At 51.2% G+C, this 17,027-nt stretch overlaps 3 protein-coding genes across 3 annotated transcripts; all 3 read left to right on the top strand.

Annotated features, from left to right (window-relative positions):
* Nucleotides 1–1,467: 1,467 nt before the first annotated feature.
* LOC121305865 (zinc finger protein 501-like) lies at nucleotides 1,468–4,020 on the top strand (the record flags this gene model as incomplete). Its single annotated transcript, XM_041237518.1, has 2 exons — nucleotides 1,468–2,210; nucleotides 2,952–4,020. Coding segments are annotated over 2 exons (981 nt in total), but the record flags the coding sequence as incomplete, so codon positions are not given.
* A 5,000-nt stretch (nucleotides 4,021–9,020) lies between these two features.
* On the top strand, nucleotides 9,021–10,767 carry LOC121305996 (zinc finger protein 239-like; the record flags this gene model as incomplete). Its single annotated transcript, XM_041237728.1, has 1 exon — nucleotides 9,021–10,767. A coding segment is annotated over one exon (1,041 nt), but the record flags the coding sequence as incomplete, so codon positions are not given.
* Nucleotides 10,768–13,890: 3,123 nt separating this feature from the next.
* Nucleotides 13,891–16,366, top strand: LOC121305954 (zinc finger protein with KRAB and SCAN domains 7-like). Its single transcript, XM_041237661.1, has one exon. The coding sequence runs from the start codon at nucleotides 14,285–14,287 to the stop codon at nucleotides 15,518–15,520; it is 1,236 nt and encodes a 411-aa protein (XP_041093595.1). The 5' UTR covers nucleotides 13,891–14,284; the 3' UTR covers nucleotides 15,521–16,366.
* Nucleotides 16,367–17,027: the final 661 nt, after the last annotated feature.

Below are 17,027 nucleotides of genomic sequence, written 5' to 3'. Positions count from 1 at the left end.
TTTAAACTTTACATTAATCTCTCTCTCTCTCTCTCTCTCTCTCAGTTCTCTCGTACCCGTGTCTTCACTGTGATATTTGAATGGTTTAATCTCTCTCTCTCTCTCTCTCTCTCAGTTCTCTCGTACCCGTGTCTTCACTGTGATATTTGAATGGTTTCGCGTTCCAAATTAGAGACTGAGATAGAGAGAAAGTTTAGTCAAGAGCATGGGCACAGAAGTGATTCACTATAAACTTACAAAATTAGAGCTCACTCCTCTCGAGAGATAGAGAGAGCTGGGCCTAGTCAAGAACTACATGGTCCACAGAAGTGACACTATAAACTTACCAAGCGCATTGTCAGTTCTCTCGACACCCGTGTCTTAGAGTGTCAAGAGAGGAGAGAGGCAAATCTCTCTCTCTCTCTCTCTCTCTCAGTTCTCTCTCTACCCGTGTCTTCACTCTGTGATATTTGAATGGTTTAATCTCTCTCTCTCTCTCTCTCTCTCAGTTCTCTCGTACCCGTGTCTTCACTGTGATATTTGAATGGTTTAATCTCTCTCTCTCTCTCTCTCTCTCTCTCAGTTCTCTCGTACCCGTGTCTTCACTGTGATATTTGAATGGTTTAATCTCTCTCTCTCTCTCTCTCTCTCTCAGTTCTCTCGTACCCGTGTCTTCACTGTGATATTTGAATGGTTTAATCTCTCTCTCTCTCTCTCTCTCTCTCGTCTCTCCAATGTTCACAGAAGTGCACTACATCTGACCTATTTACCTTTTAATCTCTCTCTCTCTCTCTCTCTCTCAGTTCTCTCGTACCCGTGTCTTCACTGTGATATTTGAATGGTTTAATCTCTCTCTCTCTCTCTCTCTCTCAGTTCTCTCGTACCCGTGTCTTCACTGTGATATTTGCTTCACCGCCCATCACTATCTTGAGAAGCACGTCAAGCGATCTCACAGGAAGCAGTACTTGGAGACCCTGCGCAGCAGAGCTGTCAATCTCAAGATGCCCTGCTTCAAGCCCCGCCCCCTGCCTGCCGGCCGGGCACCCCCCGCCCGCGCCCGCCCCGCCCGGTCCCGGGTCAGCGCTCAGACTGGTGAGGGAACTCCTTCGCTGTCTGTCAGAGAGCTTTCGTTTATAGACTGCAGTTTTTCAGATGTGAAGGATTTTTGATTGGCTGTGCATTAGGACACGCCCCCCCTCGTGGCTTCTGTAGTTTTGATTGGCTGTGCATTAGGACACGCCCCCCTCGTTGCTTCTGTACTTTTGATTGGCCGTGCATTAGGACACGCCCCCCTCCTGGCTGTGTTGCTTCTGTAGTTTTGATTGACACGCCCCCCTCGTTGCTTCTGTAGTTTTGATTGGCCGTGCATATCGAATCCTCTGACGCGAGCAGGCTAAAGCCCACTCACTTTGAGAACGAGTCCTGGAAGAAAGGAAGAAGCGCTCCAGTGGGGAAGGCTTTTCTTCGCTGGGGGCGAGGGTAGGGGGGGGTCTCCTCGCCCCCGGGGGGGAGCGGGTCCCCCTCCCACCGCACCCCTGCCCTCACTGTGACCTCAGCTTCCAGAGCTCAGTGGAGCTGCAGTCCCATCAGGAGCAGCACAACCTGGCCCAGACCCTGTACCTGTGCAGCGAGTGCGGCCGGAGCTTCAGGGAATACCTCTCCCTGGAGGAGCACCTGCAGGAGCACAGCCCCGCCCCCTGCGAGGAGCCTGGCAGCCCCGCCCCCTGCAAGGAGGAGGAGCCTGGCAGCCCCGCCCCCTGCGAGGAGGAGAAGCCAGACAGCCCCGCCCCCTGTGAGGAGGAGGAGCCTGGCAGCACCGCTCCCTGTGAGGAGGAGGAGCCTGGCAGCACCGCCCCCTGCGAGGAGGAGGAGTCTGGCAGCCCTGGCCTGGGTCATGAGGGGGAGGAGTCTGGCAGCCCCGCCCCCTGTAAGGACGAGGGGGAGGAGCCTGGCAGTGCGCATCCCTGCTCGGACTGTGGAGAGAGTTTCTTAGGGCTGGAGTTACTGGAAAGGCATCGGCAGCGATCGCACTCCCAGTCCTCCCAGTCCCCGTCCCAGTTCCCCTGCCTCCGATGCAGCAAGGTGTTCCGCACGGCCCGCTACCTGAAAACCCATCAGAACATCCACTCGGGCCAGGCTCCCTACCAGTGCTCCCAGTGCCAGAAACCATTCGCTCAGCTGGGAGACCTGAGGACTCACGAGAGGGTTCACACTGGAGAGAGACCATACAGGTGAGAGGAGAGGGGGTACAGAGAGAGAGGAGAGGGGGTACAGGTGAGAGGAGAGGGGGTACAGAGAGAGAGGAGAGGGGGTACAGAGAGAGAGGAGAGGGGGTACAGAGAGAGAGGAGAGGGGGTACAGAGAGAGAGGAGAGGGGGTACAGAGAGAGAGGAGAGGGGGTACAGAGAGAGAGGAGAGGGGGTACAGAGAGAGAGGAGAGGGGGTACAGAGAGAGAGGAGAGGGGGTACAGAGAGAGAGGAGAGGGGGTACAGAGGGAGAGGAGAGGGGGTACAGAGAGAGAGGAGAGGGGGTATAGAGAGAGGAGAGGAGAGGGGGTACAGAGAGAGGGGGGGTATAGAGAGAGAGAGAGAGGGGGGTGTTTGCAGTGTGTAAGAGTTTTGCTGCTCCTGTGTATCAGTGTCTCCCTGTGTGTCTCTGTCTCTCAGGTGTTTGCAGTGTGTTTTGCTGCTCTGTGTCAGTGTCTCCCTGTGTGTCTCTGTCTCTCAGGTGTTTGCAGTGTGTTTTGCTGCTCTGTGTCAGTGTCTCCCTGTGTGTCTCTGTCTCTCAGGTGTTTGCAGTGTGTTTTGCTGCTCTGTGTCAGTGTCTCCCTGTGTGTCTCTGTCTCTCAGGTGTTTGCAGTGTGTTTTGCTGCTCTGTGTCAGTGTCTCCCTGTGTGTCTCTGTCTCTCAGGTGTTTGCAGTGTGTTTTGCTGCTCTGTATCAGTGTCTCCCTGTCTGTCTCTGTCTCTCAGGTGCTTGGAGTGTGGGAAGACATTTGGACGCTCCGGCACCCTGAAGAAACACTGGCGCACTCACACGGGAGAGACGCCCTACAGCTGCGGAGTGTGCGCTAAGAGCTTCAACCAGCGGGGGGCGCTCAAAACACACCAGAGAATCCACACGGGAGAGACACCCTACCACTGCACACACTGTGACCGGCATTTTACTTACTCATACCAGTACAGGAGCCACACCTGCACCAGAAACTAGAGAGGAGAGAGGAGAGGAACAGAGAGGGGAGAGGGAGGAGAGAGGAGAGGGGAGAGAGAGGAGAGAAGAGAGGGAGCTTGTTTGAAGTGTTTCAGATCTCTGAAGGAGCTGACAGACCCTGTAGCCGATACACAGAAAGCAGGAGCAGAGACACAGCGTGGAGATGAAGCGAGGAGACCGAGGGAAGAGACACGTCTTCACACACAGAGACAGGCCCCGTTACTGATGCTGCCTCAAGGGCTACCGGGCTCAGTCACTAGGTGGCGCTGCTGTTCTGTGGCAGGCAGCTGTGTGACTGATTTGAAGAAAAAATGTGCATATAGTGGATCAGCTTTTATCAAGAACAGCAGATCACATGATGTGCAACAGGAGGGTGTGTTTAAACGCGTGCGCGTGTGTGTGTGTGTGTGTGTGTGTGTGTGTGTGTGTGTGTGTGTGTGTGTGACCGAGCGAGTCGCTTCACCTCCTTGTGCTCCGTCCTCCGGGCGAGACGTCAAACACACGCGGTCCTATCGGAAGAGACTCTGCAGAAGCAGGCATTGATGATTCAGAGCTCACCCCCCTGGGCTCTGGAAATCGCTTTGAATAAAAAGCATCTGCTGAATGACCAATTAATAATAATAACAATAATAATAATAATAATAATAATAATAATAATAATAATGAGTTAGCTGTGGCTGAAGGATATTCCGAACAGGGTGCTGTTCTGCACAGACTATGCTGTTAATAATCACACAGAGAGTCAATGGAAAGCAAACAGTGTGTTTTTAATGTGATGTTATAATAAAGAATGAGTAACGATGATGAGAATGAACTAGAAATCGGGGTTCTGTGTCTGTTTCTCCAGCACTGCTGCGATCAATAGTAATAATAATAATAATAATAATAATAAATAAAATGATTGTTTATACGGTAAACCCCCCTCAGAGCTGCTCCTCTATTGGTTAGGAGAGATCCAGCGCGTCCAATCACCGGAGCGCTCCTCGGTTCAGAATGACCCCGCAGCCAATGGCAGGCGAGAGAGGGGGCGGGTTTCTTTTCGCTCACGATATGGGCGCTTTCACGCTGCGCAGGAGCAGAGCCGCCTTCAAAACAATGCAAGAGGGGCGCAGGGAAGCACATGCAGGATTAGAGATCGGGGCAGCGCCACCTGGAGCGGGGGGTGTGTGAATAACACAGAGAAAGAGCTTGCATGAATCACAGCTATTGCACTGTGAATGAGAAATACCGCTGCAATGATGCTTCTGTGATTAAAGAGCTCGCATGAATCACAGCTATTGCACTGTGAATGAGAAATACCGCTGCAATGATGCTTCTGCGATTAAAGAGCTCGCATGAATCACAGCTATTGCACTGTGAATGAGAAATACCGCTGCAATGATGCTTCTGCGATTAAAGAGCTCGCATGAATCACAGCTATTGCACTGTGAATGAGAAATACCGCTGCAATGATGCTTCTGCGATTAAAGAGCTCGCATGAATCACAGCTATTGCACTGTGAATGAGAAATACCGCTGCAATGATGCTTCTGCGATTAAAGAGCTCGCATGAATCACAGCTATTGCATTGTGAATGAGAAATACCGCTGCAATGATGCTTCTGCGATTAAAGAGCTCGCATGAATCACAGCTATTGCACTGTGAATGAGAAATACCGCTGCAATGATGCTTCTGCGATTAAAGAGCTCGCATGAATCACAGCTATTGCATTGTGAATGAGAAATACCGCTGCAATGATGCTTCTGCGATTAAAGAGCTCGCATGAATCACAGCTATTGCACTGTGAATGAGAAATACCGCTGCAATGATGCTTCTGCGATTAAAGAGCTCGCATGAATCACAGCTATTGCACTGTGAATGAGAAATACCGCTGCAATGATGCTTCTGCGATTAAAGAGCTCGCATGAATCACAGCTATTGCACTGTGAATGAGAAATACCGCTGCAATGATGCTTCTGCGATTAAAGAGCTCGCATGAATCACAGCTATTGCACTGTGAATGAGAAATACCGCTGCAATGATGCTTCTGCGATTAAAGAGCTCGCATGAATCACAGCTATTGCATTGTGAATGAGAAATACCGCTGCAATGATGCTTCTGCGATTAAAGAGCTCGCATGAATCACAGCTATTGCACTGTGAATGAGAAATACCGCTGCAATGATGCTTCTGCGATTAAAGAGCTCGCATGAATCACAGCTATTGCACTGTGAATGAGAAATACCGCTGCAATGATGCTTCTGCGATTAAAGAGCTCGCATGAATCACAGCTATTGCACTGTGAATGAGAAATACCGCTGCAATGATGCTTCTGCGATTAAAGAGCTCGCATGAATCACAGCTATTGCACTGTGAATGAGAAATACCTCTGCAATGATGCTTCTGCGATTAAAGAGCTCGCATGAATCACAGCTATTGCACTGTGAATGAGAAATACCGCTGCAATGATGCTTCTGCGATTAAAGAGCTCGCATGAATCACAGCTATTGCACTGTGAATGAGAAATACCGCTGCAATGATGCTTCTGCGATTAAAGAGCTCGCATGAATTATTTATTTGAATGGGTTTATTTCTATATGTATTTATTTATTCTTGCATTTATTCATTTATTTATGGATCCCTGCATGTATTTATTTATTTATTGATCCCTGCATGTATTCATTTATGTATTGATCCCTGCATGTATTCATTTATGTATTGATCCCTGCATGTATTCATTTATGTATTGATCCCTGCATGTATTTATTTATTTATTGATCCCTGCATGTATTTATGTGTTTATGATTTTCTCATGGAATATCCTGTATGTGAAACTGGTGTTCATCACTTCATTGCTGTAACAGATTCACAGTGAAAAGCGCATGGTCTCCGCGAACGCGCCCCATTGGCTGAGCCGGTCAGGATTCTGCGCAGAACGCTCTGCGTTGTTTGCGCAGTCGGTGACGTCATGCGCAGCCCCTCCCGGTCTTGTTCCCCCTGAAGGAGGCTGAGCGGAGCTGGATTAACGGGTAAGCGCTTCTCAATGCAAATTAACGGGGGTTTGTTAACCGTTAAGGACGCTTATTTTCCATCAGTTCTGCTGAAAACAACCTGCTTTGTGTTAAAAAAAGATATATATTTTAGAAAGAGGTTTAGAAAGAGAGAGAGAGAGAGAGAGAGAAGAGGAGAGGAGAGAGAGAAGAGAGAGAGAGAGAGAGAGAGAGAGGCGAGAGAGAGCAACAACAATAATAATAATAATAATAATAATACTTCAAAAGAGAGAGAGAGAGCGCAGCCATAGCAACAAACAAACAAACAAACAAACAAATAACAGCGTTTAATTCTAATAATGACTCCAAAAGTCATTTCTGGTCGCATTAATAGCGAACTGTGATTCCACGGGGGGGCGCTTGCGTAAAATGACTCGCAGGGGCGGCCCACGGCTCGCCTCAGTCCTGCTCTGTGCTGTGCGTGTTTGTGACTCGCAGGGGACACGCACAACACACCTTAGCGTCCCGGCGCCGTGTGCGGAGTCAGGACGACACGTAAAGGTGGGGGGGGCTGTGGGGGGGGGGGGACGTGTTTGTGACTCGCAGGGGCGGCCCACGCCTCGGTCCTGCTCTGTGAACAAACGGGGGGGGCGCTGTGCGTGTTTGTACTCGCAGGGGCGGCCCACGCCTCGGTCCTGCTCTGTGAACGGGGGGGGCGCTGCCTGCGTGTTTGTGACTCGCAGGGGCGGCCCACGCCTCGGTCCTGCTCTGTGATTTCCACGGGGGGGGGGGCTGTGCGTGTTTGTGACTCGCAGGGGCGGCCCACGCCTCAGTCCTGCTCTGTGATGTGACTCCAGTCCTGCTCTGTGATTTCCACGGGGGGGGGCTGTGCGTGTTTGTGACTCGCAGGGGCGGCCCACGCCTCAGTCCTGCTCTGTGATTTCCACGGGGGGGGGGCTGTGCGTGTTTGTGACTCGCAGGGGCGGCCCACGCCTCAGTCCTGCTCTGTGATTTCCACGGGGGGGGGGGCTGTGCGTGTTTGTGACTCGCAGGGGCGGCCCACGCCTCAGTCCTGCTCTGTGATTTCCACGGGGGGGGGGGCTGTGCGTGTTTGTGACTCGCAGGGGCAGCCCACGCCTCGGTCCTGCTCTGTGATTTCCACGGGGGGGGGGGCTGTGCGTGTTTGTGACTCGCAGGGGCGGCCCACGCCTCAGTCCTGCTCTGTGATTTCCACGGGGGGGGGGCTGTGCGTGTTTGTGACTCGCAGGGGCGGCCCACGCCTCAGTCCTGCTCTGTGATTTCCACGGGGGGGGGGGCTGTGCGTGTTTGTGACTCGCAGGGGCAGCCCACGCCTCAGTCCTGCTCTGTGATTTCCACGGGGGGGGGGCTGTGCGTGTTTGTGACTCGCAGGGGCGGCCCACCGTGTTTGTGACTCGCAGGGGCGGCCCACGGTCCTGCTCTGTGATTTCCACGGGGGGGGGCTGTGCGTGTTTGTGACTCGCAGGGGCGGCCCACGCCTCAGTCCTGCTCTGTGATTTCCACGGGGGGGGGGCTGTGCGTGTTTGTGACTCGCAGGGGCAGCCCACGCCTCAGTCCTGCTCTGTGATTTCCACGGGGGGGGGCTGTGCGTGTTTGTGACTCGCAGGGGCAGCCCACGCCTCGGTCCTGCTCTGTGATTTCCACGGGGGGGGGGTCTATTTTGAAGCGTGGAGACAAACGCATGACCAGGTATCTCCTCACCCGGGAGTGAAAGGTAAGGGACGGACCTGGGGAGCCGTTTGGAAGATTGCAGGAGGAAGATTTGACCACGGAGGTGGAGGCGTGGGCATCGAAGGAGAGGTTTGCTGTCAAGAAGCCCACCAAGGGTTGGAGCTGTTGGGGGGGTGGGAAGGCGGGGGCAGACAGTTTCCGAGACTCGGGGGCAGCTACGTTGCAGAGTCTTCAGTTTTACCCCCTGCTAGAAGGAGTTCAGGTTTGCTGGCGTTCAGCTGAAGGAAAGTGGCAGCCCTCGATGCTTTGAATGCAGGCCGAGAGCCGGGCCACGGAGAGGGGCTTCCAGGGTTGGGTTTGAAGTGGAGCCGGGTGTCGTCGGGGTCGGGGTGAAACGTGAGGCTGTGTCAGTCTCTCAGCGAGGAGGTGCAGACAGGTGAGCGACTGATCGGTGTGCGAGTTTACCGAGGTGCGGGGGAGACAAGCGCTTAGGTTTTAACAGAGGGCTTTAGTAACAGATTGTATTGTGGGGTTTTTATTTTTTAGGGGTTTGTTCAGAAGACAAAACTGGATTATCCTTGTGAAAGAGAAGATTCAACGATGGAGCCTGTCCATATTAAACAAGGGAGTCCTGAACTAGAATCAGTCCATATTAAACAGGAGAGTCCTGTACTAGAATCAGTCCATATTAAACAGGAGAGTCCTGAACTAGAATCAGTCCATATTAAACAGGAGAGTCCTGTACTAGAATCAGTCCATATTAAACAGGAGAGTCCTGTACTAGAATCAGTCCATATTAAACAGGAGAGTCCTGTACTAGAATCAGTCCATATTAAACAGGAGAGTCCTGTACTAGAATCAGTCCATATTAAACAGGAGAGTCCTGAACTAGAATCAGTCCATATTAAACAGGAGAGTCCTGTACTAGAATCAGTCCATATTAAACAGGAGAGTCCTGTACTAGAATCAGTCCATATTAAACAGGAGAGTCCTGTACTAGAATCAGTCCATATTAAACAGGAGAGTCCTGTACTAGAATCAGTCCATATTGAAGAGGAGAGTCCTGTACTAGAATCAGTCCATATTAAACAGGAGAATCAGTCCATATTAAACAGGAGAGTCCTGAACTAGAATCAGTCCATATTAAACAGGAGAGTCCTGTACTAGAATCAGTCCATATTAAACAGGAGAGTCCTGAACTAGAATCAGTCCATATTGAAAGGGTTATTGTCAGTTCTAAACACTTAAGCAGCTTGCAAAACGCTTTTACCTGTGCTGAGTGTGGGGAGAGTTTCACACAGTCTGAAAGCCTGGAACGTCACCAGCAAACCCATACTGAAGAGAAACTATATATCTGCGCTGACTGTGGGAAGAGTTTCACACGTTTGCAAAACCTGAAACGTCACCAGAGAACCCACACCGGAGAGAAACCGCATGCCTGCACTGACTGTGGGAAGAGTTTCACACAGTCACAAAGCCTGAAACGTCACCAGCAAGTCCACACTGGAGAGAAACGACATGTCTGTGGTGACTGTGGGAAGAGTTTCACACGTTTGCAAAACCTGAAACTTCACCAGAGAGCTCAAAGTCACCACCGAATCCACGCTGGAGAGAAACCGCACGCCTGCGCTGACTGTGGGAAGAGCTTCAGAGATTTGCAAAGCCTGAAACGCCACCAGCGAACCCACACTGGAGAGAAACCGCACGCCTGCGCTGACTGTGGGAAGAGTTTCAGCTGGTCAAGCACGTTGACACGACACCAGCGAAAGCACGCAAGAGAGAAACAGAAGATCTGCGCTGACTGTGGGAAGAGTTTCACGCGCTTACAAAGCCTGAGACTTCACCAGCAGACCCACACTGGAGAGAAACCGCATGTCTGTGCCGAGTGTGGGATGAGTTTCACGCAGTCACAAAGCCTGAAACGTCACCAGCGAATTCACACTGGAGAGAAACCGCATGCCTGTGCTGAGTGTGGGGAGTCTTTCAGACGTTTACAAAGCCTCAAACTTCACCAGCAGATCCACACTGGAGAGAAACCGTGTGTCTGCCCTGACTGCGGGAAGAGTTTCAGCTGGATATACAGCTTGAAAAGGCACCAGCGATGCCACGCAGGGGTGAATCCTTATCACTGCTCTCGCTGTGGGAAGAGTTTGCCTGCTTGCGGTTCTCTCGAAAGACACACATGCAAGTTGTGAAGGTTTAGTCAGACTGTGAGTGTGTGTTTTCAGCTGCACTCAGAAATCCCAGTCTTTTTAAACAGCTGCTTAATATAAATACTGTCAGAACTGCAGTAATCAAACTACAGCTGATGCAGACTGATCAGTATTAAACACAGCGCTCTGAAGCCCTTAAGCACATTCTTAGTGTGCAATACAATGAATATACAGACGCCTCGGGGCGCTGTGCGAGGCAAAGCCGAGTGCCTCCAGCCCCTGACAACTCTCTACATTCAACGCATACGGTGTGGGGGAAATTCACAGTTGTAGTTCTGTTGTAACGCTATGCTTGAGTTTTTAAATGTCGGATTTCACTTCCAGTGACACACAAACCCAGAATCTGAAAGAGGAGGCGTCTCTGCAGTAAATATCAGTGCATCACATCTGTATCAAAGAACAGGAAAGCATCTAAACACTAGCGTTCAGTGTGGAATGGGATGTGGGTGTTTGGAACTAGTAAATGGTAAACGTTGGTAAGATTTGAAGCATGGTCTGGTCTCATCCTTACAGAGGAACAAAGCAGTTAATTCCATGTTGATCTGAATCCACAAACCTGACAGGCTGGAGTGTTAACCTGCAGTGTAAAGAGACAGGGCAGTACACCTGCCATCCACACAGCATGCAAACACACACAATACAGCACTGTGCAAAAGAGCTGGCCAAAACATTAGGAACACCTGCCATACACACACAGCATGCAAACACACACAATACAGCACTGTGCAAAAGAGCTGGCCAAAACATTAGGAACACCTGCCATACACACAGCATGCAAACACACACAATACAGCACTGTGCAAAAGAGCTGGCCAAAACATTAGGAACACCTGCCATACACACAGCATGCAAACACACACAATACAGCACTGTGCAAAAGAGCTGGCCAAAACATTAGGAACACCTGCCATACACACAGCATGCAAACACACACAATACAGCACTGTGCAAAAGAGCTGGCCAAAACATTAGGAACGCTGTGTCGTTTACCTGCAGCCAGTACTTTCGTGGAGTCCTGGCGCCATCTACTGGGAGACGTGAGAATAGCAGGGAGAGGGTTTGTCATTCATTTCAATGGGAGAGAGATTACATAAGAACATAAGAACATAAGAAAGTTTACAAACGAGAGGAGGCCATTCGGCCCATCTTGCTCGTTTGGTTGTTAGTAGCTTATTGATCCCAGAATCTCATCAAGCAGCTTCTTGAAGGATCCCAGGGTGTCGGCTTCAACAACATTACTGGGGAGCTGATTCCAGACCCTCACAATTCTCTGTTATTATTATTAAATCTGCAAACGGTATCTGGAAAGTTAATACTCGAATTTAAACGAGTGTATTGACTCGTGTGTTTGTATTATACAGGACAGCGATACAAGCTATTATCAGCCATGTGCAACTTTATAAATGAACCGGCTCTTCTATACATGAACCAACATTCCCTCGTCATTGTATTAACTGACTGATCAGCTGGTAACTTTTATCAAATGTTTTTATATAATTAATAAAACTATTATCTGTGCGCTTGTTTTAAACACATGAATCAATCTCCTGTCTTCGTATTTCATTACATGTATTATTATTATTATTATTATTATTATTATTATTATTATTATTATTGTTGTTGTTGTTGTTGTTGTTGTTGTTGTTGTTGTTGTTTGTGGTTGTTGTTTTTTACACACTATACGGTACCCTGGTATTGTGACGCGCCTGTTCTCTTGATTATACGGTAAGCTCCCGCAGCGCTGCGCCCCTGTCGGTTTGACAGAGCCCCAGCGCGTCCAATCCCGGGAGCGCTCCTCGGCCCGGAGTGAGCCCGCAGCCAATGGCAGGCGGGAGAGGGGGCGGGCCTGTGCGCCTCTCTGAAGGGGAGGGAGGAGGCGGCGCGGCGGCGCGCAGGGAGGGTTTGAAATGGGCTTTGTTTTTTATTTCCTTTGTTAAGCGCTGCGGGTACGCGCTTTAGACGAGCTGCTCTGAGAATATGTCGCTTCGTTTGATAATATTTTGTGAAAGAGGGGCGCTGTGCGTGTTTGTGACTCGCAGGGGCGGCCCACGCCTCGGTCCTGCTCTGTGATCTTCCACGGGGGGGCGCTGTGCGTGTTTGTGACTCGCAGGGGCAGCCCACGCCTCGGTCCTGCTCTGTGATCTTCCACGGGGGGGCGCTGTGCGTGTTTGTGACTCGCAGGGGCGGCCCACGCCTCGGTCCTGCTCTGTGATCTTCCACGGGGGGGCGCTGTGCGTGTTTGTGACTCGCAGGGGCGGCCCACGCCTCGGTCCTGCTCTGTGATCTTCCACGGGGGGGGCGCTGTGCGTGTTTGTGACTCGCAGGGGCGGCCCACGCCTCGGTCCTGCTCTGTGATCTTCCACGGGGGGGCGCTGTGCGTGTTTGTGACTCGCAGGGGCGGCCCACGCCTCGGTCCTGCTCTGTGATCTTCCACGGGGGGGCGCTGTGCGTGTTTGTGACTCGCAGGGGCGGCCCACGCCTCGGTCCTGCTCTGTGATCTTCCACGGGGGGGCGCTGTGCGTGTTTGTGACTCGCAGGGGCGGCCCACGCCTCGGTCCTGCTCTGTGATCTTCCACGGGGGGGCGCTGTGCGTGTTTGTGACTCGCAGGGGCGGCCCACGCCTCGGTCCTGCTCTGTGATCTTCCACGGGGGGGCGCTGTGCGTGTTTGTGACTCGCAGGGGCGGCCCACGCCTCGGTCCTGCTCTGTGATCTTCCACGGGGGGGCGCTGTGCGTGTTTGTGACTCGCAGGGGCGGCCCTCGGTCCTGCTCTGTGATCTTCCACGGGGGGGCGCTGTGCGTGTTTGTGACTCGCAGGGGCGGCCCACGCCTCGGTCCTGCTCTGTGATCTTCCACGGGGGGGGCGCTGTGCGTGTTTGTGACTCGCAGGGGCGGCCCACGCCTCGGTCCTGCTCTGTGATCTTCCACGGGGGGGGCGCTGTGCGTGTTTGTGACTCGCAGGGGCGGCCCACGCCTCGGTCCTGCTCTGTGATCTTCCACGGGGGGGCGCTGTGCGTGTTTGTGACTCGCAGGGGCGGCCCACGCCTCGGTCCTGCTCTGTGATCTTCCACGGGGGGGGCGCTGTGCGTGTTTGTGACTCGCAGGGGCGGCCCACGCCTCGGTCCTGCTCTGTGATCTTCCACGGGGGGGCGCTGTGCGTGTTTGTGACTCGCAGGGGCGGCCCACGCCTCGGTCCTGCTCTGTGATCTTCCACGGGGGGGGCGCTGTGCGTGTTTGTGACTCGCAGGGGCGGCCCACGCCTCGGTCCTGCTCTGTGATCTTCCACGGGGGGGCGCTGTGCGTGTTTGTGACTCGCAGGGGTGCCCCACGTCGCGGGCTCTGCCTGAAACTGGGGTTCCCGTATCGTTAATGCAGCCCCAACCCCCCCTCCCCACCCTTCGTTCCTTGTTATAGAAAATCTCCTTCATCTCACTCAGTGCAGCGCGTTTGCGATCATGGTAATGAATGGAGTCTGGAGCTGGGAACGCAAGCTCATAGAATCCAACAAAGAGATTGTAACAGGTTGTGTTCTGTCTTTTTAGGAAATTTGTTCAGAAGACAAAACTGGATTGTCCTTCTGAAAGAGAAGATTCAACGATGGAGCCTGTCCATATTAAACAGGAGAGTCCTGTACTAGAATCAGTCCATATTAAACAGGAGAGTCCTGTACTAGAATCAGTCCATATTAAACAGGAGAGTCCTGTACTAGAATCAGTCCATATTAAACAGGAGAGTCCTGTACTAGAATCAGTCCATATTAAACAGGAGAGTCCTGTACTAGAATCAGTCCATATTAAACAGGAGAATCCTGTACTAGAATCAGTCCATATTAAACAGGAGAGTCCTGTACTGGAATCAGTCCATATTGAACAGGAGAGTCCTGTAATAGAATCAGTTTATATTGAAAGGGTTATTCTCAATTCTAAACCCTTAAGTAGCTCTCTTTGTCATGGATGTGGGGAGAGTTTTAACTCTGAAGGAAACCTTGAAGCATCTCCTGGAAAGACTCTGCATCGCTGTGCTGGATGTGTGAAGACTTTCAGGGAGTCAGGAATCCTGAACGGACAGCAGCAGACAGGCACTGGAAAGACTCCATATAACTGTCATGAATGCGGGGCGGATTTCAGACCCCACAGCAGCGTGAAACACCACCTGCCAGTTCTGAAGGTACAGCTGGGTTATCCTTGTGAAAGGCAGGATTCAGAGATGGAGCCTGTCCTCATTAAACAGGAGAGTCCTGAACTAGACCCTGTCCATGTTGAAGAGGAGGGGAACCATTTTAAAACAAGCAGCTTGCAGGGCGCTCTGTCCTGCGCTGACTGTGGGAAGAGTTTCACACGTTTACAACACCTGAAACTCCATGTGCTAATTCACACAGGAGAGAAACCGCATGTCTGTGCCGACTGCGGGAAGAGTTTCAGTCAGTCACAAAACCTGAAAATGCACCAGCGAATTCACACTGGAGAGAAACCGCATGTCTGCGCTGACTGTGGGAAGAGTTTCAGACATTTACAACACCTGAAACGTCACCAGCGAACCCACGCTGGAGAGAAACCGCATGTCTGTGCTGACTGTGGGATGAGTTGTAGAGATTTACAAAACCTGATGCTTCACCAGAGAACTCACACAGGAGAGAAACCGCATGTCTGCGCTGACTGTGGGAAGAGTTTCAATCAGTTACACAACCTGAAGCGTCACCAGCGAACCCACACTGGAGAGAAACCGCATGCCTGTGCTGACTGTGGGATGAGTTGTAGAGATTTATATAATCTGATACTTCACCAGAGAACTCACACAGGAGAGAAACCGCATGTCTGCGCTGACTGTGGGAAGAGTTTCAATCAGTTACAAAACCTGAAACGTCACCAGCGAACCCACACCGGAGAGAAACCGCATGCCTGTGCCGACTGTGGGAAGAGTTTCAGTCAGTTACAAAGCCTGAAACTTCACCAGCGAATTCACACAGGAGAGAAACCGTATGTCTGTGCTGAGTGTGGGATGAATTTCAAAGATTTGCAAATCCTGAAACTTCACCAGAGAACCCACACAGGAGAGAGACCGCATGTCTGTGCCGACTGCGGGAAGAGTTTCAGTCACTCCCAAAGCCTGAAACTTCACCAGCGAATTCACACAGGAGAGAAACCGCATGTCTGCGCTAAGTGTGGGAAGAGTTTCAGTCAGTTACAAAACCTGAAACTTCACCAGAGAACCCACACAGGAGAGAGACCGCATGTCTGTGCTGACTGCGGGAAGAGTTTCACACATTTGCAAAGCCTGAAACTTCACCAGAGAACTCACACAGGAGAGAAACCGCATGTCTGCGCTGACTGTGGGAAGAGTTTCAGTCAGTTACAAAGCCTGAAACGTCACCAGCGAACCCACGCTGGAGAGAAACTGTCTGCGCTGACTGTGGGAAGAGTTTCAGATGGATATACGGCTTGAAAAAGCACCAGCGATTTTCTACAGATGTTCTGAATTATTTGCATTATAAACCACATTCTTAGTGTGCGATACGATGAATATACAGACTCCTCGGGGCGCTGTGCGAGGCGAAGCCGAGTGCCTCCAGCCCCTGACAACTCTGTATATTCAACGCATACGGTGTGGGGGGAAATTCACAGTTAATTGTTAATTGAGAAGGTCTGTCTCAAAGCCAGTTTACAATTCTCTTCCTATAAAGGGTTGAGAAGTGCGACACCTGGTGGATAGGAGGTGCCATGACCGTCAGCCCATGTTATGAAATGAACTGTTACCCTGAAACACGGAACGTTTAAGAGAATAGAAATCCCTGATTTCCTTATTCTAAAAGTGAATTGTGTGTGTGTGAGTGTCAGTGCGTGGGTGTGTATTATTATTACATTCTTACATGCATTAGTTTCACTGTATTTTATAAGTTAGTTTGTTTATGAAATGTAATGCATGTATTTTTGATGCAGTGTAAATATACACGTGTATGTCTTGTATAATTGCTCTTGCTTTACCTGCCAGTATTGCAAGTCATGTCAATAAAGCGCCATTGAACTGGACTGAGAGAGTTGCCAGGTCCGCGGTTTTCCCGCGGTATTTGGGCTACTTTTACAAACACAGCCGCGGGGAATATGAAGGAGCCGCGGGTTGATAAAGCGATTAGAAATGGTGGCGTTGCTTTATAAAAGACTGAAACTGTTTTCGTGTTTGCGGTTCTGTTTGGGATACAGCTGGTCGGCTGTGAATGTCGTCCCTTCAGGGCGCTCGTACGCGGTTGTAGTTTTTTATCGGTTTAGTGGTGCAGAGCCCCACGTGTTAAGAGCAGGGTTGCTTTCAGCTCGCAATAAGAACCGGGGGGGATTTTGAAGTGACTTTTGGCTCTAAACTCTGCAGAAATCTGGCAATCCTGAGAGCCGGTCTGCACACTGTACCGTGCTGTTATTATTATTATTATTATTATTATTATTATTATTATTATTATTATTAATTAGCCATTGCCATACTTTGAGAAAGGGAGAGAGAGAAGAGAGAGGACGAGGAAGGAAGGATAGAGAGAGAGAGAGGGGGGAAGGAGAGAGGGGAGAGGAAGGAGAGAGAGAGAGAGAGAGGAGGGAAGGAAGGAGAGAGAGAGAGGAGAGAGGAGAGGAAGGATAGAGAGGAGAGGAGAGGAGAGGGAAGGAGAGAGAGGAGGAGAGGAGGAGGAAGGAGAGAGGAGGAGGAGGAGAGGAGAGAGAGAGAGGAGAGGGGGGAAGGAAGGAGAGAGGAGGAGGAGGAGGAGGAGAGAGAGGAGAGGAAGGAGGAGAGAGAGAGGGGGAGGAGGAGAGGAGGAGGAAGGAGAGAGAGAGAGAGGAGAGGGGGGAAGGAAGGAGAGAGAGGAGGAGGAAGGATAGAGAGAGAGAGGAGAGGGGGAGAGGAAGGAGAGAGGAGGAGGAAGGAAGGATAGAGAGAGGAGAGGGGGGAGAGGAGAGGAGAGGAGAGAGAG

The sequence above is a fragment of the Polyodon spathula genome, chromosome 45, assembly GCF_017654505.1.
Source record: "Polyodon spathula isolate WHYD16114869_AA chromosome 45, ASM1765450v1, whole genome shotgun sequence".
Taxonomy (NCBI): domain Eukaryota; kingdom Metazoa; phylum Chordata; class Actinopteri; order Acipenseriformes; family Polyodontidae; genus Polyodon; species Polyodon spathula.
This window is presented reverse-complemented; position numbering and strand designations above follow the sequence as displayed.